We start from the raw sequence: 11,781 nt of genomic DNA on the forward strand, positions 1-11,781 counted from the left end.
AAAAACCAGAACACAAGAATCTGCATATTATCCTTGTGCAGGGGCCATGCTAATCTTCTCTGCATGGTCCTGATTTTAGTATATATGCTGCGGAAGCCAGCATGAGCCAAAACAATTATGAACAAGAATCACGTGAGAGGAATCACTTTATCTGATTTCAAGACTGATTATATAGCCACAGTAGTAAAAACTATGTATTATTGGTGGAGACTGAGAAAAAGTAATGGAACAGAGAATTCAGGAAAAGTCCCACAAGTAAGACTAACAGATTTGCGACAAAAGTGCAAAAGATCTTCAATGGAGGAAATAGTATTTTTCAAACTAATGGTGCTGAAATAATATCCACAGACAAAAAAAATAAATCTTGACCTCATACCTCATATAAAAACTGACTCAAAATAAATCAGACTTAAATGTAAAACAAACTATAAAACTTGTAATAAATAAAAAGAAAGGAAGAGAGAGAAAGAGGGCAAATCTTCAGGACCAGCGACTTGATTAAGAGTCCTCAAACATTACACCAATACCATGAAAAGGGGATGCGGGGACCCAATTAAGATGGACTTCATCTATTAAAAACTTGATCTTCACAAGACCCTGTTAAGAGGGTAAAAGACAACAGGAAAAACATATATATCACAAACCCCGTATCTGACAAATGACCCAACCTAGAATAATGAACTCCTAGAATTCAACACTGTAAAAACGAACAATCCAAATAAAAAAGTCAAAAGAAATGAAGAAACATTTTGCCAAAGAGGAAAAATGGATGAGAAATATATATGAAATTATGTGCAACATCATTAGCCATTAGGGAAATGGAAAAAACCATGAGACACACTCTCATCAGAGCAGCTTAAAATAAAAAATAACAATACCAAATGTTTATGAGAATGAGAATGTGAAGAAACTGGATCTCACATAAATTGCTAATGAGAATATAAATGGTACAGCCATTCTGCAAAACAGTTTGGTCATTTCTTTTTTAAAAAGTAAAGATAAACTTACCATTCAACCCAGCAATCACACCCCCAGGCATTTTCCCAGGGAAATGAAAACTTTTATCTGTATAAAAACTTGTACACATTGGTTCATAGAAGCTTTATTTATAATAGCCAAAAACTGGAAATAATCAAAATGCCCTACAATGGGTAGACATCTGCAGAAAGTGTGGTACATAAATACCAAGGGATATGACTCAGTAATAAAAAGGAACTGCTACACGCAACAACTTGGATGGATCTCAAGGAAGTTATGCTGAGTGGGGGAGAGGGAGAAAAATCCCCAAAAGTCATTACCTGTATGATTCCATTTAAAATGATAAAATTATAGAGCTGGAGAAGAGATTAGTGGTTGCCAGGGCTTAGGGACTGGAGAGGAGGGGTGTCCATAGAAGGCTAAGTGTTAATTATAAAAGGACAGCATGATGGAGAAATTTCTGGTGATAATTCTGTATCCTGACTATAGTGGCGGTTACACAAATCTACACATGATAAAATGGTACAGAATTACACCTACACAGTGCTAATATCAAATTCCTGTTTTGAGTATTATAACTATTTAAGATGCAACCACTGGGGAGTAAAAATAACTATCAGATAATACACAATAAACTTCTAAAGGATTCCTTAGGGGAAATGAAACACCCACCTATTAAATCTACTTAAAATAAATCAGTTTCCTCTATTATTTTTTTGACTTGGAAGGAGAAGCAGGTTTTGAAAACACCTTGCTGATGTTTCTAGTTGAGAAAGGTCAATAATAGTATATGTGCTGCCGAAGCGAGCACTAGAGAAAGGTCAATAATAGTGTAAAGTAAAAACTGCATTGCTTTTGCGACAGCATTAAATAGTTAAAATTGGTACCTAGATTGACTGCACATTGTCTTTCTTCAGAAATTAAAATGATTCCATAGTTAATTGTAACTAAATCTAAATCCTTATAAACAATTCTAACACATCTCTTCAAACTACTTCATATGTAAAATGTCATTTTTGTTATGTAAAACATTTGTAATATCAACAAAATGAAGTAAAATGAGGCTACTGAAACTGAATGAAACAATTCGTCAAAAAAATATTTAAATAGTCCTATGTTTTTGAGATATTCCAGTACCAGTGTTAAAAAAAAAAAAAAAGACCAAATACACACATCCCTCAACTAGTCAATATTTTAATAATAAACAATCTTAGCTGATTCGTAAAAAGTGCTTTCACAGTCTGTTACCATCTAAAATAACACATCATTTAATTTTCAAAATGGGTTCTTTGACTTCTAACCTCTGCTCTTCTTTAGAATTACCTGTGAGGGGGAAAAAAAAATGAAGATTCATATTATACCCAAGGCAAATAAAACAGAATTCCTGGACAAAAAGTTCAATCATCTTACATGCATAATATGCAAGAGTCTGAGTTTATAAAACCCAGTTTGGAAGGTGATTATGGAATGTTTTACTTTATAAATGGTCCTAGACTTCCCCCTAAACTAGTCCACTTCTCTCAAAAAATGTGAAACAAGCAACTCACAAAATCTGGTCTTATAGTAACTTCTGAATGTCAATTTCTTCAAATGTAAGCCAAAAGTACCTAGATTAGTGGTTCCCAACTTGAAGTTTGTAGACAATTTGGTAATCTAGGGAGTTAAATAATTTTCCAAAAGTCAAAATCCTATTATAAATCAGGCATTAACAACTATAAAGCAATACAAATCCATTGCAACACCAAATTTCTTATATTTGAGCTAGAATTCTATCAATTTAGAGACAAAGACTAGTCATCATATGCTTAAAAAAAAAAACAAATTAAGTAGACAATTTTCAAAACATATAGCCCCTGAGAAAATAAAATAAAACCAGATCTTTAGCTAAAAAAGATCGGAAGCAGTAAACCAGAATATATCCAGAAATTTTTTAAAGAACTATTAAGTACACCTATAATAAAAACAAACCCTAAATTTAAAATATACACATATACTCTTCAAGCTCTTAGCCTTACTTTTACCTGCAGAAAAAAAAAAAATACTTACATTGCCTTTAATAGTCTAGAAACATATTGAAACACAAGCAAATTTGAAGCCCCTAAAAAAGTACTAGGGCATGCAATTTCTAGGCTTCCATAGAGAGACCTCTGAATAGGTCTATATCCCAGGCCAGTACTTGTACTTCTCTGGTTCTACATGTTAGCATGAGCACTACAAAAAGAAGTACAACATACTCAAATTTGGTGAGTATATTATGTACCCAAATCTTTACTATGTTAAGTTAAACAGAGTTCAACAAATTTCTTTACCTCTGTTTCTCATAAACTTTCATAACTTTACATAACTATAGTTATATAAAGATGATGGCATTGTGGAAAACTGGATAAAAGACAGATGGGAACTCTATTATTTTTGCATCTTCTGTGAGACTATAATTATTTCAAAATTTAAAAAAAATTAAACAAAAGTCCACAAAGTAGACTGTCAAAAATATGTATCTCTCCCACATCACCCACCAGTCAACCATGGTTGCCAAGTTCTTATATATTATTTTAGAAACAAGCTCTCTATATAACATTGTGACTATTCAATTTCTCTGACCCCCCAAAATTTTTGTGGTGGGCCATAAATTTGATTTCATTTAACATCAAATGAAAATAATAATCTTGGAGACATATTTAGAAAAAACTATCCTAGGTATCATATTCTTACATTATATAGAAATACCAGTAAGAAGCAACTTTCTCTGTTTATATAAATGATTTGATTCATAATTCATTATGACTTATGACATATCATAAGTCACCTCAAAACAAGTAATTAGAAAAACTTAAAATGATCAAGAAGTTTTCATAAATTTCAAGGTGATAAGCCTTCTCAACTATGTATATAGCCTACTATAAATCATGCAGTTTAACAGCCGAACGTTCATTTCCCTTAAGTAACGATAAAGCATTGGCCATGAATCTTCCCATCAGAAATCCATAATATATACTATAGAAAAAGAAAATCTCCATAATTAAACCCATTAACATAAAAAAGCCACACATCCCAAGCTATAGGCAGCTGCCTATATTCCCCTGTACCTAGGTAAGAGTTACACTGCAAGGAAAATAGCAGCTGACAACTGGTTAGCATTCTGGGCCTAATCCATGCCAATTCTGTTGTTAACTATACCAGGATGCCAGCATAACTGAGGTAGGGTGGGGAAGTGAAATATCAGTCAACAAAGCTAAATAAGGAATCCAAAGCAGACAGAACTGATATACAAGATGGTAATTTTTTAAGTTAATTCTTACTCAAGAAAAGGAAGATTTTACCTTTGCTGCAGCCTGTACATGCTCCTTTTTAATGATTCCATACTTATTCTCAAAAGCATTCATTCTGGACTCTTCTGCTAACCGATGAACAAACAGTAAACAATTCAGATGCACCTTTAAGAGAAAATTCAAAAGGATTTTTATTTTTTTAAAGATTTTTATCTATTTAAATTTGAGAGAGAGAGAGAGAGAATGAGGGAGAGAGCACAAGCAGAGGGAGAGGCAGGCAGAGGGAGAAGCAAGCTCCCCACTGAGCATGGAGCCTGACATGGCACTAGATCCCAGGACACTGGGATCATGACTTGAGCTGAAAGGCAGACACTTTAACTGACTAAGCCACCCAGGCACCCTCAAAAGGATTTTTAAACTTCAAACACTGATGCTTTGAATAATGATTTTTTAAAAGATTCCAAAATTTTTATTTTATTAATTTTTATTTTATTAATTCCAAACTATCTATTAGTGTGCTTAAGTCAATTCATTTTTATTTAAAGTAACCAGGATTTGATTTAATTTAAGTCCAATTTAAATTCCATACAAAAGAGATTTAGTATCAGGAATACATAAACCAAGGCTATATATAAGGCTGACCAAAGTCCATAGACAATAACATTTTGTAAAGCATAATTACAAAGCTTAGGTAGGACTCTATTAAATAGCAAATATTCTTGCTTCCAATTCCAAATAAATTTAAATTTATAATGGAATTTCCCAAAAAATTTAAAAGCAAAACATCAAAAATGCGTAAGGCTGATCATCTCATTCTACGAATCATGGGTTTAAGATTTTTTAACCAGGTATTTAATTTAAAACATCTATTCAAAAACTTGTTAGTAACTGGAATGTTAACCTTCCTGAAGTGAAAAGTATATGTATAAAGGTCAAGTTACTTGTCATCCAGCATATCAAAATAATTACATCTACTATTAATCTTTGAGGCCTTTAAGAAATTAAAATAGATAATATAAGTGGATAAATAATATTAATTACTTGGGTACAATTAGAAAATATCTTTACTATATTGGTGATTGATATATTACACGTTCTTTGCAGTTAGAACAATACTCATCTAATATTCACTATGAGTACTACACACAACCACTTCCCCCCAGTTTACTAAACATTAAATAACTAGGTAATGTAGTGTTTTAAATTTAAATATTATGCAGAAATCTTTGGTGGATGGTTATAGATGTTTAAGAATGTTTGAGTGATATCTGGAAAAAATAGGAATTTGGGAATTTAAATTTAATAAGATAAAGAACCTATAGAAGGACATCTGCCTTTGGTACTTTCTTGATGCATGGTCTCCTTTAATTCTCACAAGAACTTTAGGGTAAAGCACCCAATTCTGACTCTTTATGTAATATCATGTTATTCGATTCTTTTTTTTTTTATTAACATATTTTTTTTATTAAAATATAATGTATTATTGGCTTCAGGGGTATAGGTCTGTAAATCATCAGTCTTACCTTCCCCAGTGTCCATAACCCAACCACCCTATCCCTCCTCCTAACTCCCCAGCAACCCCTAGTTTGTTTCCTGAGATTGAGAGTCTCTTATGGTTTGTCCCCCTCCCAATCCCAACTTGTTTCATTTTTTCCTCTCCTACCTCCCACAACCCCCCACCCTGCCTCTCAAATTCCTCATATCAGAGAGATCGTAAGATAATTGTCTTTCTCTGACTGACTTATTTTGCTTAGCCTCTAGTACCCTCTAGTACTAGTTCAATCTAGTACCCTCTAGTACTAGTTCAATACTCTCTAGTTCAATCCACATTGTTGCAAATGGCAAGATTTCAAGGTTTTTTGATGGCTGCATAGTATTCCATTGTGTGTGGGTGTGGGTGTGTGTGTATACCACATATTCTTTATCCATTCATCTGTTGATGTACATCTAGGTTCTTTCCATAGTCTGGCTATTGTGGACATTGCTGCTATAAACATTTGGGTGCATGTGCCAGAAAACTATAAAGTACTCATGAAAGAAATTGAGGAAGACACAAAGAAATGGAAAAACGTTCCATGCTCATGGATTGGAAGAACAAATATTCTGAAAATGTCTATGCTACCTAGAGCAATCTACACATTTAATGCAATCCCTATCAAAATACCATCAATTTTCTTCAAAGAAATGCTACAAATAATCCTAAAATTTATATGAAACAAGAAAAGACCCCAAATGGCCAGAGGAATGTTGTAAAAGAAAACCAAAGTTGGTGGCATCACAATTTCAGACTTCAAGCTCTATTACAAAGCTGTAATCATCAAGACAGTATGGTACTGGCACAAAAACAGACACATAGATCAATATTCAATTCTTTTTTAAGACATCCCATTTCCTATTGCAGCAAAAACAGTATATAACATGGCATAATTTCCTATTAATCTAGATTTCCTACTTCTAAAGATAAATAGCTTCCAGATATGCCCAAGATAAATTCCTTAATACTAAACCCCATTTGACTAGACTTTTCCAGTTTCATCTTCCAGCTTACAGTTCTATAGTAAGTCTTTTGAACTTCTTTCCATATTCAAATAAAACCTTGCCTATAGACATCCTACTAGTTTGAAAACGTCTCTGAAAAGTCCAACTGCCCCCAGTATGTAAAGTTATGCACCCTGAACTTCCTACCACTGCACATACTACATACACCATGAAGCAATTTCTCACCTGTCCTCCTCAATGACATATAAGGATAAGAATTATGTTTACCTTCCCCAACATTGTATCATCAGTGATCTCTAGTCCATGCACAATACATAATAGGTAGTCAGCAGATATTGCATGAACAAAAGATTTCTCCATATCTCCCCAAATTAGGCGAAAAAAAAATTTTTTTAGCCATTCCCAAATAAATCACACCCACTGTTTTAGAGAACTGATGGATAATGGAGGTGAAAGCGTCGGGGGATGGGCAAAATGGGTCTAGAGGTGTTGGAGATACTGGCCTCCAGTTATAGAATGAATAAGCCATTGGAATGAGTAAATCACGGGAATAAAAGGCACAGCTTAGGGAATACAGTCAATGTACTGTTACACTGTATGGTAGTGGTAGCTACACTTGTGATGAGCACACCATACAAACTTGTTGAATCACTATGTTATGCATCAACTATACTTCAATTTTGAAAAAATGAAAAGCAAAAATGAAAGGGGAAAAAACAAAAACCCACACTGTTTTGAGACTTGGTTCACCCTATTAATTTACATGGAAAGTCTTTTCCTCTTCATAAGCATGAGCCATAGGTACTGAGACAAATTAATATTACTCTGTCACAGAATTTTTTAAGCAACCTAATCCTCTCCCATAAAATAGTTAATTGAGTGGTGCCACTCAAATGTACTGAGGTTCTTTGTGTTTGGTTTGGTTTTGTTTTAAGATTTATTTATTTTAGAGAGAGAGCTTGTGGGAGGGCAGAGAGAGGCAGGAGAGAATCTCAAGCAGACTCCCTTTTTTTTTTTTTTTTTTAAAGATTTTATTTATTTATTTGAGAGAGAAAGATCACAAGCAGGCGGAGAGTCAGGCAGAGAGAGAGAGAAGCAGGCTCCCGCCAAGCAAAGAGCCCGATGCGGGGCTCGATCCCAGGACACTGAGATCATGACCTGAGCCGAAGGCAGCGGCTTAATCCACTGAGCCACCCAGGCGCCCCAAGCAGACTCCCTTTTGAACATAGAGCCTTAAGCGTGGCCTGACCTCATGACCCTGAGATCACAGCCTGAGCCGACATCAAGAGTTGGAAGCTCAATCATCTGAGCCACCAGGGCACACCTGCATTAAGGTTTAAATTAAAATAGTCGAAACAAAAACAAATTTTAAAGTATTCAGCTAAACATTCAAACTTGAAAAAGCCCATTCCAACAAAAATTTACCTGAAAAAAAAATCACCTTGCTTGAAAGGTAAATCAAAACACAATTTACAAAGAAATGTCCATTCCTTAACAGTCAATTTGGTAAATTGATCAAAACACTGAGCCAGTCTGATTTCCCCCTCCCTTCATCATAGGACTTTTGAATTTTACATAAATCGTAAACATCCAGAGATTTCCTCAGTGAGAAATCTGAAAACCCACTGAGCCATAAGAAAGCTGAACAATTTATACAGATTAACAGATGTGCTCCCCAGTACTGGCCCTGGGGATATACAACCAAATAAAGCATACAATAAAGGAAAAAAACTGGTGCAAAAGAACTATGAAATAACACAAAGAAATTAAGAGTAAAGTATGAGAAGTAACAATAAATCCACATTAGTTACAATACATTCCCAACATTATTTGTACACTCATAACATTCAAAGTATTACGCCGAACATTAGAAATACAAAATATCCCCAATTCAAAGTTTCCATCCAATGAGGGAACCAAACCCATATGAAATTAATGACAAATGTGTGACAATAGATAAAGTTGGTCCTAAAATTAAGGAAGACTCAGGAAGTGGCTAGCATTTGAACTGGATTTTGAAATTGGAGTCTGCCAAGTGGAGTACAATGAGGTAATCTTCAAGCAGAAGAAATACAATATACCAAAAGACAGCATAAAAGTAAATTAGCTTTGTATTAAAGATAATGAGAGACACAAAAAGGAGATTTATATGGTTCCTTCCTCTCAAGAAGCTGCGTACCACACTGGGAGACACAACGACATATGAAACTTACAGAATAGTGTCAGAGTCTCAATAGTTTAATTGTATGATGTAATTCTTATATTGCTATCAAAGTTCAGAAAAAAGAGATCAAAACAGAATGCCCTAATTGTAGAAAAGTTTATGGATGATGTGGGACCCTTGTTGGGTAAGATTACGAAGTGTCAAAGGTAAGAAGAAAACCATAAGCAGAAAGCCATTATCAAAAAAACCAGGGTGAGGCATGCCATATACAAGACAGTGAGAGAACCAGTGCAAGCCAAAGACAAGCATACAACCTAGGAATAGATGCCAACAGAAAGAACTTCCTTTACCCTACCACACCCCAACTCCTTTTTCCCACACCATGAATCCCAATCCCACCCCACGTGAGAGCCCAGATATCCATGGGTCACTTTGAGGCAGACAGGTATGATGTGGGAGGACTCTACTTGAGAAATTTCTGCCAAACAACCTGCACCAGCTGTTACTCTCCTAGATATTCCTGAGCAGGTACACTTCCTCCCCATTTAGAACCCAAGCTCCAATGAAAACTCTCCAGAATAAATTCCTGAAAATGTTCTTCAGATCAATTTCACTTATCCAGTTCACTTATGTTTCCTTTATCACCATTGGGTGAGGCATTCAAAACAGTAGGTACAGGTTGACCCTTGAAAACATTTTTTTTAAATAAATACAGTACTGTAAATGCATTTTTCTCTTTCTTATGATTTTCTTAACATTTTCTTTTCTCTATCTTATGCTATTGTAAGAATAGTATATATTTACAAAATATGTTTAACAGCTGTTTTATGTTATCAGTAAGGCTCTGGTCAACAATGAGCTATCAGTTACGTTCTTGGGAAGCCAAAAGTTATACATGGATTTTCAACTGTGGCAGGTTAGAGGTGTCATTCAAGGGTTGTTCAAGGATCAACTATATTGTCTTTCCTTACAGGGCCTAAGAAAAGAAGGGCAGGAGACAGTAGAAGAGCTACTCTTGCAGGAAAGCTGCTTTGGCTTCAGAGACCAAATAACGGAAAAGTAAAGACAATTCTATAGTAGTGTAGCAAAAAGAGAAATGCTGCACTTGCAGGCAACAGATGGGAAGGCGGGAGTGAACTTGGGGAGGCTGTAGAGAAGAGAGCTGGAAAAACCCAGTGCAGTTTAAGAACAGATAGATGATGCATTTGAAGATATTCTCGAGGCCCTGTGCCCTGGCTACCAATAATTCTTTACCTTGACGTCCTGAAAATTAGGTGCCAACTTATAAATGGCTCCTTTATTCAAAAATCTGTCCTGACAAAAGGGAGGAGGTGCCTCTTATGGTTTAAACCTAGGGAAAGAGTGTTTATTCTGCTAGAGAAACATAGGTTCCAGGCACTAAACATAAAAACTCCGAATTTATTTCATCACAGAAATATACAGTGGTTTGGCTATGGCTATTAAGTGAGCTTTATGCTGCAGGAATTCTGAGTCAGATAAACAAAGTCTTCGTGGTTTGCCTTGAATACTCGACTATCAGCTGCTCTATTTGTCTAGGAAAATGAATTCACAGTTGAAAGCATACCGCTTACAAGTAAACTTGAATCAGGGCTCTTTAATAAGTAAGCTACAGTACAGAAAATAGGGAAATGTGTTTGGTTAACAACGCAAAAAAAGGGAGAAAGGCAAAGGAGGCACACACGTAAAAGGCCTGCCAGTAATGCCTTTTACAATCGTTCAATAAATATGACCCTGCCTGAATTCCAAAATTTACTTTTTTCTTTTAACTATATCTTTCGCAAGTACATTAAGCGCAGTACCAGACGATGCCCTGGAAAAGCCATAAGCAGGAAGTGAACGTTAGTTTTCCCCCTTAAGATGATGTGGCTAATAGCCTCCCGTAAAAAAGGTCCGGATGCCTACATTTCAGAGGAGGAGCCCAGGCAACTAAGCGTCAGGAATATGAACTGACGGGTCCGGCGAGGACAAACCTGCCTAACGTCATCGCAGGAAACGCCTTAAACGTAGGCCTGACGGAGCTGGACTCGCTAGGGGTGACGAAATAAAAGCTGGGGTTTATCTCCCTCTTGCTCCATCCCCAGCCAAAGAAGGGACGGAATCTCACCAGTAAGTCGCTACTTGTCTCTAGACGAAGGTGAGGCTTCTGTCGCTTGAAGACGCGCTTAAGAAAGCCCCGGGGAGCCTTCCGTTTTATATACTTTCTCTGGGAGACTGTGGTCGAGAACGCCATTCTCTCCCTCAGGCACTAGCCTCCTTAGCTTCCGAGATCCTCCGGGGACTGCACAGGAATTCACCCTGGAGTGAAGAGCAGGAGCTACTCAGCCGCTACGCTGCTTCTTCAGGCCCCAAAACCCCGGCCCAAACGTTTGAATCAGCCGCCGAAACAGCGCGCCCGGCGCTTGCTAGTGACGTCAACAGGGTGCAAGCCCCGCCCCTGGAGTGCCGGCTGTTCACGGAAACACCCTGGGTAGGCGTTCTGAGACGTCCTTAAAGGTCGTGGCTTCCTTTAATCGCTATTTGTACTGTACCTGCGCTTTGGTACAGTTCTCCTGTGTCTCTCCTGTGTTTCACAGGTCTGTTGAGAAACTGTGGAAAATGTTGCTATGCCAAGGCAGTTACACTTATTCTATATACTGAGCCTAATATCGGGGGACTAAGTAGATGCATAGAAGATTGTGCTATTTTATCAGGATTCCTAAAGATTCAATGCCTTCCTAGGAGGGCATGACTTCTAATATTAATAGCTAACAATTTACACTTCTACGTAATTTCACTTCATCTTACTTGAGGTCTTTTCATGATTCTAGCTTTTTTGTTATTGTTGTTGTTTTTAACAAATGCTGCTCCCTT

At 36.3% G+C, this 11,781-nt stretch overlaps 1 protein-coding gene and 1 non-coding gene across 3 annotated transcripts; both read right to left on the reverse strand.

Annotated features, from left to right (window-relative positions):
* Window positions 1–103, reverse strand: LOC122898087. The gene has a single exon (XR_006382828.1). It is a non-coding gene; the product is annotated as a U6 spliceosomal RNA (small nuclear RNA).
* Window positions 104–2,154: 2,051 nt separating this feature from the next.
* On the reverse strand, window positions 2,155–11,314 carry CENPW (centromere protein W). 2 transcript variants are annotated; one of them, XM_044236837.1, is made up of 4 exons: window positions 11,036–11,314; window positions 4,299–4,412; window positions 2,526–2,631; window positions 2,155–2,301 (listed from the first exon to the last, which is right to left on the reverse strand). In XM_044236837.1, exons 1-4 carry the CDS (start codon window positions 11,159–11,161, stop codon window positions 2,243–2,245), a joined length of 405 nt encoding a protein of 134 aa, XP_044092772.1. In that variant the 5' UTR covers window positions 11,162–11,314; the 3' UTR covers window positions 2,155–2,242. The 2 variants fall into 2 exon arrangements, with proteins under 2 accessions (XP_044092772.1, XP_044092776.1); XM_044236841.1 differs by lacking the exon at window positions 2,526–2,631.
* Between the last annotated feature and the right edge of the window lie 467 nt (window positions 11,315–11,781).

This window comes from Neovison vison, chromosome 1 (assembly GCF_020171115.1).
Source record: "Neovison vison isolate M4711 chromosome 1, ASM_NN_V1, whole genome shotgun sequence".
Classification (NCBI taxonomy): domain Eukaryota; kingdom Metazoa; phylum Chordata; class Mammalia; order Carnivora; family Mustelidae; genus Neogale; species Neogale vison.